This window comes from Abramis brama, assembly GCF_963993115.1.
Source record: "Abramis brama genome assembly, chromosome: 11".
NCBI classification, from domain to species: domain Eukaryota; kingdom Metazoa; phylum Chordata; class Actinopteri; order Cypriniformes; family Leuciscidae; genus Abramis; species Abramis brama.
In genome coordinates, this window is record NC_139973.1 from 28,060,170 (window position 1) to 28,085,962 (window position 25,793).

Genomic DNA, 25,793 nt, shown 5'->3' on the forward strand with positions numbered 1-25,793 from the left:
GCCCTTACATCACCTGTTAGCAGAAACAAACTAGATATTTCAGTTCATACCTCACATTTTCTTTGGTTTGCACAAAAAGAAAGTCTTATCTAAAAAAATTACATAGCATCATCTAAAAATAACTTAATCATTCTTAGATTTGAAATACATGGATGAGATTTGTGTCTTTAGCTGCAATGAGTTTCTAGACTTTAGAAGGTTTCCTTCTGACAGATGTGCCAAATCTGCAACACAGAATCCCAATAGTGTGCACTGTAGCTAGTTTGGTTGTTTAGCAAAAGTACAGCAAAACCGATTGTTGGTGAGTGTGATGGCATTGGCTTTATAGCGTATTCAAAACATAGATCAAGCATAGCGGCCTGACATGTCAACTTCTGGTTCAACCAATGGTAGGACGTTGGGGCAGGCCAATGGGGGTCAAGGTTTAGCTTCGGCAGTTACAGTGTTTTCAAGTCATGTCAGAAAGAATGTATTTATTAGATAAAATGCACATGAACATCAGCACAACTCATAATTTTGAGTTTTGGTAACTTTTGATTTTCTTAAGAGTTTTTGAGATAGGTGAGTGACGGTGAGAAACAGGCAATGGATGCAGAGTCTGCCCTGGTGAAATTTTTTTATTTAAAATATGCCTACATTTATTTCATGCTAACTAAACTACAAACCCATTAATATATTTACTGTCTGACATATTGCTTGAGACTTACTGATATAAATATTATAATTAAACTTTATAGGAGTTCTTCTTCAGTATATATTTAGTTGGACCTCAGCACTATTTCCAGATAAGTAAAGTGTATTAACCACAAAATTACAGTATTAGTTCCAATTTAGCAGACTTTAGGTATACCAATTTAGTGGGCCTATACCATAAGTACAAATGCAGGGTATTTATATTAAGTACAGTTGTGGTCAGAATTATTGGCACCTCTGGTAAATATGATCAAAAATGGCTGAAAAAATAAATCTGCATTCTTTATCCTTTTGATCTTTCATTCAAAAAATGTGCAAAAATCTAACCTTTCATTGAAGTAAAAGTATTGAAAGTGGGGGGGAAATCACATTATGAAATAAATGTTTTTCTCCAAAACACGTTAGCCACAATTATTGGCACCCCTATAATTTTTTTTTGCGAGTAAAATATCTCTGAAGTATATTCCCATTAATATTTACTTTTTTTTTTTTGCACACCAGGGTGACTAGAAACATGAAATTGTCTAGCTATGACTTCTTGTTTCACAGGAGTTTAAATATGAGGAAACACAAAGGCCAAATTCCCTTAATCATCCATCACAATGAGTAAAACCAAAGAATATAGTTATATGTGCATCAAAAGATTGTTGAGCATCACAAAATAGAAAGTGGCTGTAAAAAAATAGCTAAAGAATTGAAAATCCCCATTTTGACCATCAGGGAAATAATTAAGAAGTTCCAATCAACTAAAGATGTTACGGATCTGCCAGGAAGAGGACGTGTGTCTGTATTGTCTTAATGCAGGGTGAGGAGGAAAGTTTGAATGACCAAGGTCAGAAGCCTACCAAAAAAAAAAACACACACAAAAAAATCAAACAACCCCTACATCCCCACATGTTGTTTGGGAGGGTTTCAAGAAAAATCCTCCTTGCTCATCCAAAAACACACTCCAGTAAATTCAGTCGTCAGACACGACTGGGACTTCAGACGGCACAGGGTTCTGTGGTCAGATAAAACTAAAAAAAGAGCTCTGGGTTTGGTGCACACAAGGATAAAAAGTACCCCATGTGTACAATTTAATATACCGTTGGATCTTTAATGTTGTGGGCATATTTTTCTGCTGGAGGTCCTGAACATCTTGTTCAGATACATAGCATTGTGGATTCTATCAAATATCAAAACCTGACGGCTTCTGCTAGAAATCGTATAATGGGCCGTGGTTGTATCTTCCATCAGGACAACGATCCAAAACAAACATCAAAATCAACACAAAAATGTGTTACCGAGCACAAAATGAAGCTTCTGCCATGACCGTCCCAGTTCCCTGACCTGATGAGTGGAGTGAACTGAAGAGAAGAAGCGCCAACATGGATCTGGGAATCTGAAGGATCTGGAGAGATTCTGTATGGAGGAATGGTCTCTGATCTCTTGTCAGATGTTCTCCAAACTCATCAGGCATTATAGGAGAAAATTCAGAGCTGTTATCTTGGCAAAAGGAGATTGCAAAAAGTATTTAATAAAATGGTGCCAATAATTGTGGCCAATGTGTTTTGGAGAAAAACATTTATTTCATAATGTGATTTTCCCCCCACTCTTTCAATTATCTTACTTTACGATTTTTGCAAACATTTTTAATGAAAGATCAAAAGGATAAACAATGCAGCCTTTTTTTATCATATTTACCAGGGGTGCCATTATTTCTTACCACGGCTGTACATAAATATGTAAATGTATTTGTAGTATACTTAGCATAAAATAAATGTATTTCAAACACATTTTTGGGTTAACTAACAGTTTAAACCTGTTAAACCAGTTTAGACTTGGATTTGGACTAGCTAAGTGTTTTAAAAAAGCATGTTGATGTTTTCTGTTGTATAACTTCTTATTTTAGAATTGTGTATTTATTTTTTAATTTTTAATTTTTATTTTAATTTATCTTATGCCAATAATAGGGATCTTGCCTAAGGGGCCAAAACAGTCAGAAGCAGCCCTGGTTGGACTCCTAATAATAACTGAGATAATAATAGAGATGATGAAGAAAACAAGAGATACAGTACGTCTGCATTAGGCCTGTGCCCCTGTGGAATGACGGGCTGTAGTCTTGTGTATGTGTGTGTTTGTTCCCCCTCAGCTGGGGGGAAAGAGAGAAAGCTGTCCAGCTCCCTTTGTCTCTTTTGTTGGAGTGGAGATTTAAAAGGTCAGTGAATAAGAGAGGAACTGGAGAAAGAGGGAGAGTTGCAGATGGAGGGGAGGGGTGAGTGAGTAACTGGTGAATATGTGAATGAGTGCATGGACATGCTGAAGACTGTAAGGTGTGCATGAGTAACCTATTTTAATAAAAACCTGAATAGAGTGTATGTAGATATTAATCTGCATATATACCAGCAATGCATTTCTACTTGATAGTTAGCAGATTAATTTAGAATAATTATCTATTCAGTATATATTCAAGTTAGACTAATCACGATTAATCGTTAAAAGATTGCGATCTTCATTCAAACACCCAGCGATCTTATTCCTAAGTGACAACGATCCAACTACGTTTATTAAACCTTTATCTGGTGCGATCACAGTGAACATTCAGATCTGCGTTGGCACTGCCGCTGACCCAGAGAGAGCAGTCATGTATAAGTATGTATTAGCTTCACAAACATTCTTTTCAACCACACAGTAGGCCTATCATTATTTCTGTCTTACAATTATTCTAATTATCACAGAAGTACTGGGATAAAAGTTTATAGTTCGGAGTATAAATACTGATGTCTATGGTAGCGATCAAAAGAGTAAATTACCCTTTAAAAGTAACATGACGCTTCAGATAAAGATTGTATCAATTACATTGTTACACAAGTAGGTGGTGAAAAAAGACTGTTAAAGAAATGTATTTGATTCAAGAGATTTGTTCAAAAACGCTGATTCATCTGGTTTTGAAAGAAGTCAAGGTATATAGTATGTAGTATCTATATAGTATGAGTGTGTGTGTGAATGTTATCTGGACGTACTACATTCGCCATGTTGTCATTATCAAGCAACCTACCAGCGTCAGATACGTCGCTTTACTTCCATTCATAAATCCTCTCCCGTGGCCTCATGGGATAGTAAAGTGTCCATTGTATGCACATTGTATTCAGAATCTTGCCGGAAGAAGTAGGTCATCCAGCTAATTTTGCCTACTCTTAAAAAAAAAAAAAAAAAAAAAAAAAAAAAATCTAATTAACTAAAAAAATAAAAATAAACCGTTATTATTTTATCAATATTTTTCTTTTACATTGTAACCTTTTTCACAGTACTGTACGTATAGGGACAAAAATCATGTGTAAACTTCATAGTAGTTTAATAATTACACAATTCAGATACGCCACTTGTAATAGCAGTAATTAAGAAAGATGAACATAACTCTAAACCAAATAGTTAATTGTTAGTTAAAAAAGCATATATATTTTATACAGTATGTTCTGTTTCTTTCCTGTTCTTTTGTCCCACTGATGCTGTCACACATAACTCCTTAAAACTCTTCCTGGGACACTCGTAAACATTCCTACCCTTGAGATTGTCTCTATCCTGGGAAAAGGAGTTGCCATGGTGAAGAGAACATGAATGTTGGACCAGACCTTCTTGCCTTTTTTAAGGCTTTAATAAAGATCTCTCTCCTTTTTACTCCCTGTTGCAGCTCTTCTATAGTAAGAAATTTCTCGATCTTTTTTGAAAGTGCAAGAATTCTCTTGGGTATTTATTATAACAGATATGAAATTTGTTTTTGTTTGTGTGGGTATGAAGGTCCATACTACAATAGTCTCTTTTTGATGCTGTGGAAGCAAAAGCTGTAAAAGATGCATTCTTTAATAAACGTGTATCTAAAGTAGAATAGAGTTAACACACACTGATTGTGTAAGCAAGCATACATTTGGGGATACGTGTGAAGAACTCCCTACAGTTAGTTGAGTCCCTTGGCAACCCCTTTGCCTCTTTTTTTGAAAGCTCTGGTGGGTCTGTGGTTGTCCTGGTAACTACCCCTCTGCCCCCCCACCCCCACACACACCCCCACTGAATTAGTGGGAACTAACCACCCCCTTCCCACACACACACACTTTTTTCTAGGGAAATAGCTGTTAGATAAGGATAGTACATTTGTTGCATCTAACACAAACCTGCAGACTGTGTAGGCCAAAATGTACAGAATTTCTATAGATATTTCAGAAGTGGGCTTTGCCTCTGCCATTTCATAACACTCCATTTCATGTTGCTTTAGACATTCTTTTGTGGACTTGTTTGGGTGTTTATACAAGATCCTCTTAGATGGCCTTATATTCTCAAATACTTTGGTACATTGTGGAATTCTTGGTTGAGTCTATAATTTCCTCAGGGCCTGTCTGGCCTCAAACCATAATGCTTCCTTCATGCTGCACAGTTTGGATCTCTTTTTAGTCAAAGGCTGTTTTTAGTTTTATAAATAAACAGTTTTTGTCTCATTTGTCCACTGCTCATTATCCATAGTATTCGATTATGTCATCAAACATGCCATAGTGCCATAGTGACTGGCATAAACTAAGGAAAATGCTTCTCTGCTGTTGCTGAGCTGCATGGAGAAAAACCATAGGCTACTTATCTATACTATGAAGATAGAGTTAGAGACACCAGTTGGAGTGCTTTTAATAATTTGTCATTGATAACCAGTTGAATCATATTTTTTAAAAAGCAGCACTGTCATCACACATTACATTGTTGATTTTTAGTAATGGAAGAATATGCACAATAATAAAAGATTAAGCTTTACCAGTTGTCCCACTTTACCTATATTTGCCCTTTACTTTGGATTATGATCCCATTAAACTCTTATGAAGAGATTAGGGAAGATAAGCTTAAAGGAATAGTTCACTCAATGTGAATTCTTTCATAATTTCCTCACCCTTTTTTCACCCTGATACAGTGATTGTGGATTGTCAAGCTACAAAAAAACATCATAAAAGCAGGAGCATAGCCAGGAACAAGGCTTTGGGTGTGCCACGGGTAAATAGAGTGCACCACAATCAAGCACAATAATCAGAGTCCAAGCATGTCTGGACAACATGACCAACACAAACAAAGTTTAAAGAATCTTCTGGATGTTGTTCCTTTTTGGTAGCAAATTCTGACTTTATTCATTGCAATTGCAAAACCTTGAAGTATTAAGATATGGAGCTCCCTGGCATCGGAAATTGAGGAAGTGTCGAGTGAAATTTTGCAATACGTTGAACACATAGACCTACAGGTAAATTAGTCACTTCAGATTAGAAATCGGTATGGACTGTACAAAAATACAAAAATTCAGGTAAAGTTTGAGTTTGTTGCCTAGCCCTATTTGTTTGAAAAACGAGGGATCTACTCTCACCTAAGATCACGCTACGCCTACATCCTACGTCATACTTGGAGGTCACTCTTCAGCCAGAACTCGACTTGTGTACGGCCATTACCGGAAGCCAGTGATTATAGTTTATAAAGTTATAAATGTATATATTTATAACTAATTATAATATATATTTATTTAGAGCCGTGTGGATTATTTTTTGGGGGCTTCAAAATCACTCCCATTATAAAGCTTGGAAGATAACTTTAACTGATTGTGTTTGGATGAAATAAGAAGGTCATATACACCTAGGTTGGCTTGAGGGTGAGTAAATTATGGGATAATTTTTTATTGTTGGGTGAACTAACCCTTTAAATGCCTTTTAGTTGTTTTTCCTAATTATATATCAATATCACTGAAATGTTAAAATGCCTATTTGTTGGTATTTGTCAATATATTTTATCAATAGCTAAGTGTGTTCATGATAGTTGTTTGGTATATCTCTCTTATGATAATCTGCATTAATAGACACAGCTATAGGTAATAGTGGCCCACAAACTGATTAGCAGAAGTATTTCAGTAAGACAGTGATAACGTGAGTTAGCCAGCTAGCAGGAGACCTACACAATATAAAACTCAAAACTAAGTATTTTGAACTCCATCTTCCATTGCAAGCGTTTTGCGAATCCTGCATTGAACTCCGAGATTTGAGAAGCAGTCGTCAGTAAAATAAAGGGAACACAGCAAAAGTTTAGGATTATACTGCTGTGGTTTCGTGGTAAAGATGAACTTTAACCACTGATTCTTCACATGCTCGTCCTTGGGCAGTGAAAATAAAACTGGCTTTACCGTCACATTGTAGAGCACAGTGTCTTCTCAACATGATGCTATCCAGCATCCACAGGGATCAGCTGTAGTGTTTGAAGGGTTTCAAGTTTTCCCTGGTGTCGGCAATATGCTAATGTTTCGTCTTGACGTCACAACGAAATGGCTTATGACTCGTTTGAAAAACGATTCATTTCATTGTCGACTCTTACTTTTGAAAGAAAATAACTTTATATACAGTGCACTTTCAGATTTAAAACTTTGCAGGATGTTTTCATTCACTTAGGCCTCGTTTATACTGCAGGTCTTGAGCATATTTCGCGTTTGTCCATCCGTACAAGAACCCCCTTTAATCATGTGCAGCATTTCAGATAGTATGTCAAGTGTAAATACATGAATCGGATATGGGTCACAATTGAAAGAACGTGTAAACGGACGGTCAAAAAAATCGGATATAGGCAACAAATCAGAATTGGGCATCAAGACCTGCAGTGTAAACGAGGCACACCCGTCCCTTTGCAGACGCGCATCGGGGTTGCTCTCATCAGTAAACCGTGGAGACTTTGCCTAATGCCTCAGAAAATCCGATCTGCCTGTTTATATGACAGTCGCATTGGCACATATCTGATTTATATCCGATTTATTTCCACATATGAATGAGGCCTGAAACCGATCTCGAAATATCTGAATGCATGCCTTTTTCCCTGTTTACACTGTCATAGAACACATCCGATCTGTGTCACCGAAAAAATCGGAATTGGGTCACATTTCACTTACAGTGTAAACGAGGCCTTAGAGCTGTTACACACTACATGAAAGGTAATTTTCAAATATCCATAATAGGGGCACTTTAATTTTCCTTGCTTTTATTTTGTGATTATTATAATTACTGTGTAAAGCACTTTTATTTGCCAAAGTTTATGACGTGCTATATGAATAAAACTGCCTTGCCTAATGTAAAAAAATAAAATGGATGTAATTGATTGTGACAGTGAATAAAGAATATGCTGATGTACATGGACTCAAGTCACTTTTTTGGAATTTATTAAATTCAATAGCATTCATGTAAAATATAAATAATAAAATAGTACTGTTTTATACTGTAAAAATAAGTCGCAGTAAGGGCATAATACTGTAAAATGAAATTGCGGTATGGGCATATTACTGTAAAATTAAATTGCAGTAAGGGCATATTACTGTAAAATTAAATTGCAGTAAGGGCATCTTACTGTAAAATTAAATTGCAGTAAGGCCATCATACTGTAAAATTGCGGTAAGGGCATCATACTGTAAAATTAAATTGCGGTAAGGGCATCATACCGTAAAACACATTTGCAGGTAAGCTACTGTAAAGGGGAACTTACAGTACCTTACTGGCAATAGTGCTGCCAGTAAGTTACCGCAAAAATACGATAAAATGTCTAACAGTGCATTTATAGATCTCCTTTTCTGTCACAGTTAACATTACAAGAAATGGAGTTGGAGAAAGTGGTTTTGTTTTAAAGTAAAGAAAAACCCACAGCTTCCTTTTACTGTTTCTAAAAATTAAGATGCAGTGTTAGTTTGGGCCACAAGCCTACGAGGGGGGAGGGGGGCCTCCAAAATGTTGTGCCCAGGGGCCTCTGCTTTCTAAATCCGTGCCTGGGCATAGGCCAACGCTGAGTTTCATTCATTTACGATGAGATGCGCTCTAGTTCAACTTCACAATGCAATGCAAGTGAACGCGGCGCATCGGAGCCTCGATGTCACGGTTATTATATTGTCTACTATATTTGCTTTTTATTTATTAAATACATGCAATTGGTTGATGAAACATGCAACAAAACAATGCAATTGGTCATTTATTAAAATTAAGATACAATTTGTACAAAACGAAATTCGCTTTAAAGAAAGGTTTTCTACAAAGCAAAACTTAATGAAGTGGTAAAAATCATGTCTGACGATTTACAAAACAAAACTTCATTAAAGGACAATTCCGGTGAAAAATGAACCTAGGGGTAATTAACACATGGTTACCGAGTCGATTGTTCCCTGGGATGCGTTTTCATGAAAATCGAATGTAAAGAGTTTTATCTCTAAAAACAGATTAGCTTATAACGCTAGTATATGGGGCACAGAGTAAGTAAAAGTAAATCGCTAGTTAATGCCACTAACAAGGCTCAAAATAGCCTCACACTAACACGGTAGCATAATGAGGGTCGTTATAACGCGCTACGTTACATTTCACAAACGTAATTCCTATCGACCAGCTCACTTAGCACGGCGTTCGTGACTCGATTAGTCGAGACTGTTTTCCAAGATGACGCCTGCCTGTAAACGCGTAATGTTCTGTCTTTATAAAGTATCTTCTTATTAAACTGTCTGTACACTTACAAAGTTCTCAATGCTTCGGTTTGCATGTAAGGACCCTCATTATGCTACCGTGTTAGTGTGAGGCTATTTTGAGCCTTGTTAGTGGCATTAACTAGCGATTTACTTTTACTTACTCTGTGCCCCATATACTAGCGTTATAAGCTAATCTGTTTTTAGAGATAAAACTCTTTACATTCGATTTTCATGAAAACGCATCCCAGGGAACGATCGACTCGGTAACCATGTGTTAATTACCCCTAGGTTCATTTTTCACCGGAATTGTCCTTTAAGTGGTAAAAACCATGTCTCCCGATTGCAAATGTTCATTGCTAATGTTTATTATTGCAAATGTTTTTCATTTGTTTAATAAATCTCATAATGATGGCACATCACTATATCATAGCTTTTATTTCTATCTCAAATGATTGGCGGTCGGTCAAGTTACTTGACAAAGAATCAAATACAGTTGGAAACGACGTAGACCATTAATAACACAGACTGTTAACAATTGTTTTTAATTAGTATTTAAACATTCTCTATGATAAAAAATGTTTGTAAAAAATATTTTAATAACACGGTTTTGGCAGTTATAGAGTTCTAATGACGGTGTTCAACTATAACCGTCGGTCTCACCGTCACACCCCTAGTTAGTATTATTATTAGAGGCTGAAAACAGCGCATGTGTGTGTGGTAAATGAAACTGTGCGTTGCGCCATTAATTCACACCGAGACACGCAGAACATGCAGGATTTGTATTTAAATAGTATTACTCTCGTGCCAGGTGCGTTCTCAGGTACTGAAATTTGGCACTGATTGATTTAATGTGCTTATTGATTTAATGTACTGATTGATTTAACTTTGAATCCCTTAAAAGTACCGAGTTCGGTACCCAACCCTAGATATGTGCAAAACCAATCCATTTTTTAGTGGCTGTTTTGAGTATTGTTCTCACTTCATTCTCAAATCTGACCCAATTATTCAATATGATTTACAAACGGTTTATTGTCTTGTCACATTGAACCATTTGTCCTATGAGGGATGCCCCAACTCTTTTGTCCTTGTCCCCACATTTTAATGTTCATTCATCTCTATAATGAGTGTGCTTTTTGTCTATTGTGTTATGGGTTGTTGTTGTGCTTTATCCTCTTCCTCTTCTCATGATCTCCCCTCTTCTGAACCTCTCCAAATCTGAGGCGTGTACAACTGTTGTAAATTCTTGACCCTTTGATAAAAGTTTAGTTTTTATCTCAGACCACATAATTCCCCTTTCTGACATCTATGACCGCTGGATATCCTAAAATGTAGTGAAACAATATAGTCTTTTACATAGTTGTGCACAACAACATGACAAAAAATCTGTCCAGTGCGATTCTGTTCACTGTTCACCAAATATGCAGTTGTTAGTCTTGAAGATTTAAAAGGTTAGTTCACCCAAAAATGAAAAAAATAAATAAATTAATTACTCACTCTCATGTCGTTCCAAACTTTACATCCATGCCCAGTTTCATAGACAAGGCTTAAGCTTATTCCCAGACTAAAATGCATGTTTGAGCTGTCTTAACTGTAAGTTACTTAAAATATGTCAGTGCCAATGTTTTGTCTCAACACACAAAGTAATTTTTTTTCTAAGTCACGTTTAAAATAGCTACTTAAATGTCCTAATTCAACTAAGGCCTAATCCTGGCTTAATCTAAGCCGTGTCTGTGAAACCAGGCCCCAAGCTTGTAAAAGGAGACTATCAGTTTGAATAAATAATTTGCAGGATTTAAGTTAGCGAAGCTTGTGGATAGAGGTCAGCATAATCAAAGGTTCCCCAAAACTGGAGTTAAGTCTCTGTGGAGAGACTTGAATCATTTTGACTTAATCCTATGATCTGTGAAATGCAAAAGAGGAGTCTTGAACAATATTTATGCTCTCTTTTCTGTACACACACATAGTGACCATGTCTGTAAAGCTCCAAAATGCTTCATAAAAGTAGTCCATAAAACCTGTGCACTACAAGTTTCACTTCCAAGTCTTCTAAAGCCTTACAATAGTTTTGTTTATAGTTTTGACATGGACATGTTTATTTCTTCATATAACAACATCATTAGGCAGAGATTGGGTGTTTCAGGTTCAAAGGTGCACGCATGGTCTGGCTTTTGTCTATGTTAATATTTAGCTAGTCAGGGAGCACTTTGTGTGTGTGTGTGTGTGTGTGTGTGTGTGTGTGTGTGTAATTTGTACTCCGAAGTGAGCTAAACTAGCTAGAAAAAGTGAGATAGAAAATAAATATTTTTAATGCAGCATTTCTGCTTAGGATGTGGGCTAGGGTTCGATTAGTTCGATTAGGGTTCGACCAAAAAAGCTAATGTTTTTGTTTCATCTGACCATAGAACCCATCCCGTTTGAAGTTCCAGTAGTGTCAGTTACTTTTCAAATGTTCTATGTGAACAAAAACATTAGCTTTTTTGGCAGCAAACACTTAAGATGGGTTTGGTTCATACAGGGATAAAAAAGTACCCCATGTGTAAAATGAAATACTCTGCTGTATCTTTAATGCTGTGGGCCTAATTTTCTGCCAGAGGTCCTGGACATTTTGTTCAGATAAATGGCATCACGGATTCGATCAAATACCAACAGATAAAAAATCTAAACCTGACAGCCTGTGCTAGAAATCTTATAACGGAGAACAGGATGGAGAGATTCTGTATGGAGGAATGGTCTCTGATCTCTTGTCAGGTGTTCTCCAAACTCATCAGGCATTATAGGAGAAAACTCAGAGCTGTTATCTTGGAAAAAAGAGGTTGCAAAAAGTATTTAATAAAAGGGGGCAAACAATTGTTCCCAACGTGTTTTGGAGAAAAACATTTATTTCATAATGTGATTTTTTTTTTTTTTCCACTTTCAATTATTTTACTTCAATGAAATGTTAGATTTTAGCACATTTTTTAAATAAAATATCAAAAGGATTAAAAATGCAGATTTATTTTTTACAGCCATATTTGATCATATTTACCAAGGGGGCAAACACTTTTTCACACCACTATAAGTAAAGCGTATATACATACACTTCTGTTAATGTAATGCTGAAAGTGACAATAGTTCAGGATTTTTATAGCCAATATTATTACCAATTTCTTGACCGGCCTTCTTCAGATGACATTATATTATTTAAGCTTGTAAAGTTTTTGAGCTTTTATTTAAGCTTCAGGAACCCTGTCATAACAGGTTATAGGGAAAATCTCTGCTTACTACCTCAGTTAACTGAATAACATAGCTAGTTATTTTGACAAAAATAATGTAGGCTTAGTAAACATTAGGATGCTTACACAAAACATTACCTGTATTAGGATACATTTGTATTTTAATTTTAACAGTTTATTATTATTTCATGAATTGATTAAATCAAAAAAAAAAAAATTGAAATCTGAAACTGCTGTAACCACACCTAAACTCTTAATGAAGTCTTAAAGTAGTTGTTTCAGGGTTTAGGACAGGCATCAATGTTAGATTGGACTGAGGTTTTGGTTGAAGGACTTGAGTGTTTATGTAACCCTAGAGGCCTGTCGGGCAAGTGTGTGCATGTTTATAGCCAGAGGAACAAATCATTTGTGTGTTTGAATCGCTTTTGGTATTAGATGACTGGGCTGTTCTCTTTCCGCATTGTGTTCTTTTTCTCCTTAGAGTGAAGATTAAAACCTATATGGAATTTATTTACTTTGCTACTACATTTTAATACCTCTTATAACAAGATATAGTTTCAGTCCTCAAATTTGATTCCCCAAGCCTTAAAGTAGCCAAGAGTGCTGATATCCACTCCAACAGCACTGGGACTTTTCACTGTTTGTATCACTCCGACACACTGTCAGTATGTGTATTAGTGCAGATGTCTTGCGGTTGATCCTGCATTGACTTTCTTCTGAACTATTTCCATTGGTGGAGCAAAAACACAAATAACTTGGGGTGTGTTCACACTTGTTGTTCGGTTCTCTCTGTTCTTTTGGTCCGGACCAAAAAAAGAGACATTTAGTCCTGGTTCATACGTTTTTAAATTACTTTGTAGGTTATTGAATAAAGACGTGAATTGTACTTCACCTTGGCTTCAGCATTATAACTATTTAATCCGTGGTGGACCGAGATTGAGACATGTCTTTGTGTCGTTAGTATGAGATCAGCAAATTGAGAGATTGCTGATCCAATCATTAGAAGCAATTATCAGCCGATATCGATCGGTAGCCTATCAATCGGAGCAGTGAGCAGCCCTATTTTGAATATGTCACATTTTGGAACAAAAATTTCATGTTGACTTTTAAGGAATGTTCAGCTGACAGGAAGGGATATAACTATTATAGTTGTCCTCAAATTATCTCTGAAGTGTCTAGCTGATATTTCCTTAAGATACCTGGTTCTCAGGTTTAGACATGTTGTGTTTAGGCTACTCTTTCCTCAGAGCATTACTGTGCTGAATGTATCCTCATGGACTGTTTATTCACTGTCTATTCAGTTGCACATTGAATTGAGTCTTCAAAGACTTGTATTCATGCAAACTTTCATATAGGCTGCTGTGCCACTATTTGAATAAGATACTGCAGGTTTATTATTGTGGCATTATAATTTTTTATATCCACCTGCCACTTAATGTCAAATGTTTGTTTAATGGGTCAGATCAGCTAAAACTGCCCCACACATTTCTAATCTTTGAAGCAATAATTAAACTGCGATTGTTGGAGGTATACACCTATAATGCATCTTTAGTTAAAGGAATAGTTATAGTTTACAAAGTACCTGCCCAGAAGTTCCCTTTTTGTAGCAAAATATTTAAGTAGGCCTAAATGCTGCTTTTCTTAGCTACATGTTATGTTGGAATTAGTCTAAATGGTGTTTACTCATCTAAAGCCCCATCACTACACAGATTCTGGAGAAAATTCTGTAAAACTCATTTTGGTAACCATTCAGGATTGCAAGATTTTATAGTGCTGGTGTTTAGGATATCACTGGTATATGATTGTGGGTTAAATATAAATTCCATGCGAATTTTAAGTCTGAATTTCAAAGGAATAGTAAATTAATTTAATTTAATTTAATTTAATTTAATATAAAGAATACCATTATATTAGTTGTTGCGTAATCTCTTTTATAACTGACATATTATAGGCCTATAAAAATGTAACTAAATATATAACATTTTATTATATTTTAATTATCTTCTAAGTGCTTTGTCATTTTACACTAGGCAATTTACAGATCTGTTTGTGATTAGATAAACCGTACATGCTTGACAGATAAATTGTGCTGTTTCTTTTGTATTTCTGCAATTCACTTATTCACTATTCACTTTGTAGTAAATGTCACAAAAATGAGTGAGCAGATTAAATTTGATTGGTCAGCCTGTTGCAGAAATGTAGCAAGAGCCAAGTATTACCAGTCACTCTTGGTTGTGACATTTTGTAATTATTCCAAATTTTTTAAACCTCCTGAACATGCTCCTGCCAAATGCATACACTTCTTTTTAAAGTACTGTAAATGTTCATGTTTTTGTAATTTTTAAACAAAATTCTGTCTTTTTATGTGTATCCTAGGTTTAGCCGATGGGGACGTATGTTTGATTGTGTTTTCTGTATACATGTCGAACCTGCAGATCAAATCCTGGTAAGAACTTTTATCAACTGTTTCTCTTTTTGTCTCTGTCTCACATATCATACCATGCCATTTGTGGCATCCTTTCTTAATTTGTGTTAATGGAATATTATGTTGTTTTAATAACATTAACAATATTTTGTAAAGGTGTGTTATATTTAGTCACCATGAAATCATATGGATAATTCTTATTTTTTATGTAATATTGCAGTATTTATTATAAACAATGTTTGTGCACGTCATTATTATTATTATTTTGTTAATTCATTTGTTGTAATCTTTAATCAAAATAACTTCCCTTCCCTTGACATCTTTTTTCTTCTCTGACTCTGATGACTAGGGTTGGGTATCATTTTAATTTTATCGTTTCTGATTCCGCTTATCGATTCCAATTCTTACTGACTCAATTCAATAAGGAAAAAATAAGGTCTTTTTGCAAAACATTCTGTTACAGCTGAATACCATGAATAAAAATCAGCAGCCTACAGGACACTTACACAAGGAAATTTTGCCTATGTTTTTAACAAAAATACCACAGCAAAAACAACTAGATTTTACTAATATAAATTTCAAACATTATTAAAGACTAGTAAACAGTCAGTAATAAAATAAGAACAAATTAGCAATAGCACAAATAAATACTACTGAACAAATTTCAGTTGTAAAAGAGCACTGCATACTTTTTATAAATAAAATAGAAAAAGTTATTCAGTCAAGATGATTGTGTGATGATGAGTGATTTTCTTTGTCTTTTTGTTCTTTGTTTTAAGATTTATGACAGACAGCAGCAGGTATATTAGGCTGCTGTCACTTTAAGACCTAATGTATCGATTTAATATTCCGATACAGTTTTCTTTCTCAACTGTTTACGTTCGCTTAAGACAAAACCGTCTGTGTTTATGGGAATATTTTTTCATAATTGTTTTGTGTATTTGTCCGTTCAAGTGCTAGAAAACGCAAGTATTCGCACACTATATGAGTGGCGGTGTTTGCGCTTTGGATGTGTGTGCAGCACAGAAAGCAGCGTGTGAGTGCCGAATCAAGTTCTCGTCTCATTAATCATCTTGCTCTTAAATGGGAATCGATAAGCGGAATCAAAATGCGCATTTTATCAAATCCTCGGTTCTTGGAAATTGGGAACAAAATGGATCCGGTTCTCAATGCCCAACCCTACTGATGTCGTATTAACCTGTCATTATATGAGATCACAACAATTGCAAACAACGACAATCCAATGATCAAACAATCCAACAAAATTTTGTTCTTGTTCGAGAAGTCGTTTCACTCGTATATACATCATTGAGAAGAAAATACCAATAACTTCCGTTTCATGACGACATTAAGCTGTTTAAAGGATCCTTTTATATCTCTAGGTTTTTTTTAAAGATTGGGATTGTTATAATGTAATTTTCATGTCATCTTTTTTTATTGATAATTTTTTTAACTTTTTTTCTCTCATCCTCTCTCTCTTTCTTTGTCCTCAGAATAGTTGACATGCCACCTGGGATGGTGTGTGTGTTCTCTTCTCTTTTCTCCATACTATGTAGCTGCGTGGTCACTCAGTGCTCTGCTTCTTCCAGCCATCACCCCACTTTCTTGCGCAATGACACCTACTTTGAGCACCTAGCTTTGCATCCTGACCCTACACTGGGTCGGGTCTATTTAGGTGCCCGTGATCGGCTTTACCAGCTTTCGTCCGAACTTCAGCTTGAGGCAGAGGAAGAGACAGGACCTGTGATAGACAGCCGTGACTGCCTGCCACCAATTAGTGAATCAAACTGCCCACAGGCAAAATGGACCAATAACCACAACAAGCTACTACTTGTGGATGCTTACAATCAGGAGCTCATCAGTTGTGGAAGTGTTTATCAAGGAATATGTCAGAAACGAAGTTTGGATGCAGTGGGGAAAGTGCTTTTCTCTGCAGAGAGGCCTGTGGATACGCAATACGTTGCGGCTAATGACCCCAATGTCTCTACAGTAGGACTTGTGGCACTCACAAGAGGGCGTGGGAAACAACAGCCAGTGCTGTTTGTGGGACGTGGTTATACCAACAGCCAACCTCCAATATCTACTCGAAACTTAGTTACGGAGCCTGTTTTCTCATATGAAGAAACTTCAAAGTTAGCGGTGGCTGGGAGGCTTTCTGAGTATGACCATCATTTTGTAACATCATTTACCCATCGCTCATATGTCTACTTCATGTTCTATCGGAGAGACTTAAAATCGCAGTCGCGAGAATATCGCACATATGTTTCCCGTATGTGTTTGGATGATGTTGCGTATTATTCATACGTAGAAGTTCCGTTAAGTTGCCGTTCAGCTAGAGGAAAGAATTATAACCTCCTACAAGCTCTACATGTAGGCCTGCCAAAGTTAGGTAAGACTATGGGAATAAAAAACATAGCTGCTTCAGAACAAGAGGTCCTTTTGGGGGTGTTTTCGAGCCAATTCGCCTCCTCCAGTCGACCCAATGAAGAGTCTGCAGTATGTGTGTTTTCACTTGAGGAAGTGGATAAACGTATCGATGCTACAAGAGATCTGTGCTACACTGAAATGGGCCGTGCAGATGGACATGAGGCTGCATACATTGAGTATGAAGTCAAATCAAACTGTGCCAATCTTCCAGCGGTGAGTTTGAAAACTGGAAACCAGTAAGTTTACTGCCTCAGGAAACGGGTGTGAACAGCTTCTAAGATCCACTCGGACAAACTTAAAAGTATTTTTTTAGAGCTACTGTAGACCAAAAAAATTGGGCTGTTGTGAAAATAAACATAAAACACTGTAAAGCCTAACGTATTAAAACAATTCAGACAACCTGTAGTTCTTGACGAAATAGTTATTGTAGGTCATGGTTAATTAATAAAAAAATCTAAAAGTCTGCCTTTTTGTTGTTGTTGAGTATCATATCTTGATACATCAGGCTTTTATGGCCCATTTAGTATGATATAGTGAGAGAATATGGAGCTCACACTTGGAGGAGGAAAAACACCTCAATTTTATTCAGAAGCCCAAAGTGCAGTTGCTGTTATTTAAATGGCCAAAAGTAAGATGAAATTCTGATAGCTTGTAATGTACAACAATGATTTTTATAACAGTTTAGCAGACAGCAGATCTATATCTGTAAAATATCTTAAAATTAGTGTCCCCAATCCCCAATATCAATTTTTCAGACAAAACATTTTACTACGAGGTGTAAACTGTGTCTTGCCTGGCCACTTGTGATACTCTAAAATGAAACTAAATACCATGTATAAACCATGGTATAAACGCTTAAAGTTATCTGGTGAAAAATAGCCTTGATGTTAAATGGTTAGTTCACACAAAAATGAACATTTTGTCATTAATTACTCACCCTCATGTCGTTCCAAAGCCGAATGATAAATGAAGATATTTATGAAATCCAAGAGCTTTCTGACACCCCCCCCCATAGATTGCAACGTAATTGCCACTTTCAAGGCCCAGAAAGGTAGTAAAGACATTGTTAAAATAGTGCATGTGACTAAATTGGTTCAACCTTAATTTGATCAGTTTCTTCCTTTTTTTTATTTTATGAACGAGCCCTTTAAATATCTTGGTGGGTAACTGAGGTTGTAGTTTTAAACCATGCAAGGTGTGATCCCGGAGCTATCACTGTTGTGCCCTGGAACATAGCACTTAAAGGGATAGTTCACCCAAAAATAAAAAATTAGCCCATGATTTACTCACCCTGAAGCCATCCTAGGTGTATATGACATTCTTCTTTCAGACGAATACAATCAGAGTTTTATTAAATGTCCTGGCTCTTCCAAGCTTTATAATGGGGGTGAATGGCTGTATGTCTTTGGAAGTCTGTCAAAGCGCATCCATTCATGATTAAAGTGGTCCACGCGTCTCAGGGGGTTAATAAAGGCCATCTGAAGTGAAGCGATGCATTCGTGTAAGAAAAATATCCATATTTAATACTTTATCGACTAAAATAACTAGCTTCTGGCAGATGGCCGTACGCATCGACTTGCGCCAAAAGAGTAACTCTTGAACTTGCACAACGTAATGACGAACGCGGTTACCCAGCCCTGTTTGTTTGAACCGCGAGAGGTGTCAATTGCTGTCATTACATTGTGGCACCATTCTATGACATCACATTCCACCACCCCAGTTGTGTGGCCATATATAAATATTTTAAACTGGTCTATAGGAAGTTTAAGGGGGTATAAAAGTTGTTTACTTGCACACTACAATTTAAAAGTTTAAAATATAGCAAAAAAAAAGAAGAAAAAAAAGTAATATTGTGAAATTGTCACAATTTAAAACAGTTTTCTGTTTTAATATATTTAAATATACAATATGAAATATTGTGGTGGCAAAGATACATTTTAAACAGTCATTAATCAGTCTTCAGTTTTACATAAAGAAATCATTCTAATGCTGATTTGGTTCTCAGGAAACCTTTTTTTTTCACTGTGGAAAAGTGTGGAGACTGTGATTAGTGTCTTTTTTTCAGGATTCTCTGAAGAACAAAGTTTGAAGAACAAAGTTTTTTTTTTTTTTTATAATAGAACTCTTTAAATTATAATTGTCTCTACTGACATTTTTGATCAATTGAATGCATTCTTGTTGAATAAAATGCTCAATTTCTTTAAAAAAAAATTTTAGATTTAAAAAGTAACAAATGGTCTGTACTCGTCTTATACCACTGCAGCAAGTTTCAAAACTTTGTTTTTATGCTGAATTTATACCTTAAAATGTATTTGACAAGAAACATTGTTCTGTAACTCTAACACTTTTGTCTCCCTACAGAACACTTTGGATGCTTACCCATGCGGCTCTGATCATACCCCTAGTCCAATGGCAAGCCGGGTGCTTGTGGAAGCTGAGCCAATATTTGACAGCCCAACTGTCCGGCTCACTGCTGTGGCTGTGAGTGTAAGGGAGGAACATACTATTGCCTTTCTAGGAGACTCCCAAGGAAACTTACACAAGGTATTACAAAGTTTAAGGAATTAGTGTTTCCCCCATCTTTTCTAATAATTTTATTTTATGCAATTCTTCAATTTATTCTCTCTTCTACGCTGAGGCAGAAGTGTTTCAGAAAATGATGTTGGATTTGCACTTGACTGGATATTTTGGAGGTTTTGCAGAATTCCAGAATAATTAAAAACTCATGAAGATATGAGATTAATTAATGTTATGAAGATAAGCTGTGGTGTGGTTACAAGCACATTTATTTGCCTCTTACAGCATTGTCCTTTTTTGTAAAATCTTTTTGTAAATCTTATCTAAACAGATTGATCTTATTTAAATCATGTTACAATTTTGAAGAGATGGTGCTTAATGCATCATTAAAAATGGTAAGCACAAGTGCATTTGATTTTATTAACATATAAAATGCTGACTACTGTTTCAGCCTCAGGTTGTACCCATTTTCTCTTTAATTTCTAACATGGATGAAGTTCCTCATTATGTGATGCGTGTTCTTCATTGCATAACAACCACTATTTCAGCCCCTATTATGCCAGCCCTGTTGGCTAGCCAACAGGATCCTTGCGTGGGATTTTGTTTACGTTGTTATAATATTACTTTTTATTTTTTTATTTTTTTATATTACGGCCTATGTGGAACCAAAGAGAGTTTAGATTTATTTCTTAGTATCTTAATAAATAGTTCTCAAAAAGACAATTTTATAAGTAACACTAATTTTCACTGCAGCAGATATACTTCAAAATGTGATAAATGACATTCAGTGTGATAGAGCGGTTTCTATTAGATCTTTGTATTATTTTAATGAAGTGGCAATAATTTGAGGAGTAGTTTCAGGAATAACTGGTTTGCTCTATATACAGTGAGGAAAATAAGTATTTGAACACCCTGCTATTTTGCAAGTTCTCCCACTTAGAAATCATGGAGGGGTCTGAAATTGTCATCGTAGGTGCATGTCCACTGTGAGAGACATAATCTAAAAAAAAAAATCCAGAAATCACAATGTATGATTTTTTAACTATTTATTTGTATGATACAGCTGCAAATAAGTATTTGAACACCTGAGAAAATCAATGTTAATATTTGGTACAGTAGCCTTTGTTTGCAATTACAGAGGTCAAACGTTTCCTGTAGTTTTTCACCAGGTTTGCACACACTGCAGGAGGGATTTTGGCCCACTCCTCCACACAGATCTTCTCTAGATCAGTCAGGTTTCTGGGCTGTCGCTGAGAAACACGGAGTTTGAGCTCCCTCCAAAGATTCTCTATTGGGTTTAGGTCTGGAGACTGACTAGGCCACGCCAGAACCTTGATATGCTTCTTACAGAGCCACTCCTTGGTTATCCTGGCTGTGTGCTTCGGGTCATTGTCATGCTGGAAGAAGCCTCGACCCATCTTCAATGCTCTAACTGAGGGAAGGAGCTTGTTCCCCAAAATCTCGCAATACATGGCCCCGGTCATCCTCGGAGCCTCGACCCATTTTCAATGCTCTAACTGAGGGAAGGAGCTTGTTCCCCAAAATCTCGCAATACATGGCCCCGGTCATCCTCTCCTTAATACAGTGCAGTCGCCCTGTCCCATGTGCAGAAAACCACCCCCAAAGCATGATGCTACCACCCCCATGCTTCACAGTAGGGATGGTGTTCTTGGGATGGTACTCATCATTCTTCTTCCTCCAAACACGTTTAGTGGAATTATGACCAAAAAGTTCTATTTTGGTCTCATCTGACCACATGACTTTCTCCCATGACTCCTCTGGATCATCCAAATGGTCATTGGCAAACTTAAGACGGGCCTTGACATGTGCTGGTTTAAGCAGGGGAACCTTCCGTGCCATGCATGATTTCAAACCATGACGTCTTAGTGTATTACCAACAGTAACCTTAAAACAACCAGTAAAAACGGTGGTCCCAGCTCTTTTCAGGTCATTGACCAGCTCCTCCCGTGTAGTTCTGGGCTGATTTCTCACCTTTCTTAGGATCATTGAAACCCCACGAGGTGAGATCTTGCATGGAGCCCCAGTCCGAGGGAGATTGACAGTCATGTTTAGCTTCTTCCATTTTCTAATGATTGCTCCAACAGTGGACCTTTTTTCACCAAGCTGCTTGGCAATTTCCCCGTAGCCCTTTCCAGCCTTGTGGAGGTGTACAATTTTGTCTCTAGTGTCTTTGGACAGCTCTTTGGTCTTGGCCATGTTAGTAGTTGGATTCTTACTAATTGTATGGGGTGGACAGGTGTCTTTATGCAGCTAACAACCTCAAACAGGTGCATCTAATTTAGGATAATAAATGGAGTGGAGGTGGACATTTTAAAGGCAGACTAACAGGTCTTTGAGGGTCAGAATTCTAGCTGATAGACAGGTGTTCAAATACTTATTTGCAGCTGTATCATACAAATAAATAGTTAAACAATCATATATTGTGATTTCTGGATTTTTTTTTTTTAGATTATGTCTCTCACAGTGGACATGCACCTACGATGACAATTTCAGACCCCTCCATGATTTCCAAGTGGGAGAACTTGCAAAATAGCAGGGTGTTCAAATACTTATTTTCCTCACTGTATTCTGTCATGGTATGTTGTACTGTATGTATTTGCTTGATGTTTTATTCCTACAAGAATAAAGCAGCAGAGGATATTATCTACTAGGTAGAGTTGTACCTTTTGTTACAGTCATTTAGCTGCAATGGGAAATTTGGAAAACAGTGTGGTGGTTTCGTCCATGTCTAGTCTGGATGTAACCCTACGGAATATAGAGATTGGGCCTTGTGAAGTTTAATTTAATTTTAGAACATTTTTATTTCCTCCTCAGTTTTGGTCAGAAGGTGTGTGTTTTTTTCCCCAGGTGTTTCTTGGCCCAAACGGTGAGGTGGAAGAATATGCAGTAATTTCAATTCAGCCCAATTCACCAATAAGCAGAGAGCTCAGGCTTGACTATCAAGAGAAGCATCTATACGTCTTGACAAGTAACATGGTAACTATCACATTATTGAAGTGGAATTGACAGTGTCAGTGTTGTTAAGTAGTTCTTGTCGGTAATTGATAATTAATGTAAAAAAAAAATCATTTAAAAAAAAGAACAAAAACCTTATATTAAAGGGATAGGCCACCCAAAAATGAAAATTGTCATATATATATATATATATATATATATATATATATATATATATATATATATATATATATATTTAAATCTGTATGACTTTCTCCTGTGTAACACAGAGGATATTTTAAAGAATGTTGGTAACCAACCAAACAGTTCTGGTTTCCATTAACTTCCACTTTATATCAAAACATATAATGGAAGACAATGGGAACCAAAACTGTTTTAAAAGAAACGAGTCAGGCTCACATAGTACTGAAATGAAATGTATTCTTCAACCATGTAGACAGACAAAACTGACTGACCAATAAGAAGTTGCTGATGTGAAGTTGCTTTAATTGGCACACCCCTGAAAAAAAAAAAACCTGAATGAAGAACTTAATGTTAAACATCCTAACTGTTTCATTGCATAAACAGATTATCGTGTTTACTGATCATATCAGATTACTGATAAACACAAATGTGCGTATGAGTAATTTGAATGACATAAACGTGTGCTGCTCTCTGAACAGAAATAGCTAATTAGGTAATACATTAAAAGATGTATGTATATATTCTTCTGCTTTTTTAATTTGACATTGTTTTTTTTATTTTTTATTTTTTTACTTTGCTCACACAGCTAGAGAAGAGGCCTGTAGCAGAGTGTGAAAAGCATTTGGATTGTCAGTCCTGTTTGTTGGCTCATGATCCATATTGTGGCTGGTGTGTTCTTGAGGGGAAGTGAGTTCCTATTTGAAAACAACCTCATATTCAGAATGGTTTATTTTGAATAGTTGAACATTGTGTCTTTGTGCATCAGGTGTGGCCTGCGTAATGAGTGTGTGCGTGGGGATCAGAAAGATCAGTGGCTGTGGAGCTTTGACATGGAGCAACAATGCCTGAGCGTCGAGTTTCTCAATCCATCCAACATCAGCCGAGAGGAGAGAAGAAATGTGCGTTTCACATATTCACAGATTAAAAATCCAGCTCAAAAAGTTTATTCAGTACCACACACTGCCTCACAATAGAATACAAGATACATTTATTTGTTTAAGCTTGATTCACTACAGTGACCATTATTAAGCACAGAAACAACCAAAACTACTCCTCCCCCTTTTCCTTAAAAGTATAATTTTAATCCTTACAGATCCCAATCAAATTCCATCTGTCTCTCTTTATTTTTTTCTCCTTTTAGATTACTTTATACATCCCTAGTCTTCCCAGTCTGGAGCGAGGAGAGTTTTACTCTTGTGTCTTCCACGACAGGTCAAGTTTGGCTGTTGTAACAGAGACTGGTGTCACCTGCTCTTCTCCACACATATATACATTGCCATCTGTGCCACCAGGTCAAGGTGAGGGTATTGCCAGATAAATAGTCAGGTCTCTTATGTATTAATAACACTTTTATTTTGACACAGGAGGCCTGGCCAGTAAAACATAATAATAGAAACAAACATAGTTTTTCATGAGCCATTAAAAAAGTGTCCTCCTTTTGACACAGAAACACTTGATTCGGTACTCAGTTTTGAGCATGCCAGTGTAACCAGTCTGAAAGAGGAGCACTTTTTGACAGATGGTAGAAGTTTTAAGATGGATTACATAGACCTTAGTCAGGTTAAGACGCCATGTTGAATTTAACACCGATCAAAACAAGGCTGTGAGGGGTCATAGATGTAATTTTCACAACTTTCAAAACTGTTTAATGGAGGGTTTTTTTTCCAGAAAGACGTTTTGTCAGCTTGACAATCGGTATGTTATTAAACAACAGGGCAATCAGTACGCAGTGTACTTCTATCCCTCACAGCCTTGTTTTCAAATTCCTGTAAAAAATGAAACATGGTGCTACTCTGCTTCTCCCAAAATATGTTTAGGAATTGTTCACCCTAAAATGAAAATTAAGTCATCATTTACTTACCCTGGTGTTGTTCTAATGCAGTATCCCACAAAAGGAGAATTTTTATAACTGTCCTGCTCGCGCTCATCCATAATGGCAGTGAATAGTAACCAGCATCAAGCTTTTAAATAAAAGTAACACAGAATGGTCCCATGTTAAATGTGTTATATATTCCAGGTGTTCAGGGTATACACCTGATTCAATTTATCAGCTCATTATCACATGGATTAATGAGCTGATGAGTTGAATCAGGTGTGTTTGATTAGGGAGACAAAGAAAACGTGCAGTGTTGGGGGTCCTTCAGGAGCAGGGTTGAAGAACACTGCTTTAAAGGTTTTAAATTCTGTCATTTACTTACGCTCATGTTGTTTCAAACCTGTATGCATTTCTTACTTTTTGCTTCACAAAAGATTTAGAAAAATGTCTTTTGTTTTGTTTTAAACCCCAATGTCTTCCTTCATGTTCCGCAGAAAAATAAGTCATAGCGATATGGAACAACGTGAGGGTGACACTTTAATGTCACTTTTCCTATCTCATTTCACAAACTGCCAACTGAAATCAATCAAACCTTCACATCTGCTAGATGAAATCCAAGCAAGTTTAAACCTAGCTTTTGTATTTGTGTCTACAAAGAGCAAGAAGTGAGACACAAATGATAAGATGAAAGTGAAAAGCAAAAACAGTGATGGATCTGTAAAAGTCATGAATGTGCGTGAACTCTACTTGCTAAAATCATATTTTTTCTTCTGAATCAGATTTTTTTACAGTCACTCTGTCTCTGCGGTTCCATGATGTTGTTGTGACTTCTCGGGGATTCACCTTTTATGATTGCACAGCAGTCAAACAGCTTGCGGGAAGCATGCCGTGAGTTGCAAACACACCCATATTGTGGGCATAAACAAGTTTTAAGTTGTTTTAATCATACTAAGAGTTTTTTTATATCTTTGTTTGATTAAATACTCTACCTCCAGTTAATGATTTTGGATCCAATTAATCCTTTTTTCCTTCCTTCCTTGCTCTTCCTTCCTTCCTTCCTTCCTTCCTTCC

The 25,793-nt window shown here is 36.4% G+C and overlaps 1 protein-coding gene across 1 annotated transcript in view; it reads left to right on the forward strand.

Annotated features, from left to right (window-relative positions):
• Positions 1-25,793, forward strand: part of plxnb1b (plexin b1b) — a 63,364-nt gene that overhangs the window by 4,987 nt on the left and 32,584 nt on the right. Inside the window, exons 2-9 of the mRNA XM_084129709.1 lie at positions 14,755-14,824; positions 16,297-17,443; positions 19,592-19,774; positions 22,616-22,744; positions 23,493-23,593; positions 23,673-23,805; positions 24,048-24,204; positions 25,502-25,610. Coding sequence (XP_083985835.1) covers positions 16,307-17,443; positions 19,592-19,774; positions 22,616-22,744; positions 23,493-23,593; positions 23,673-23,805; positions 24,048-24,204; positions 25,502-25,610 — 1,949 coding nt within the window. The 5' untranslated portion in view covers positions 14,755-14,824; positions 16,297-16,306. The remainder of the gene's footprint in view (positions 1-14,754; positions 14,825-16,296; positions 17,444-19,591; positions 19,775-22,615; positions 22,745-23,492; positions 23,594-23,672; positions 23,806-24,047; positions 24,205-25,501; positions 25,611-25,793) is intronic.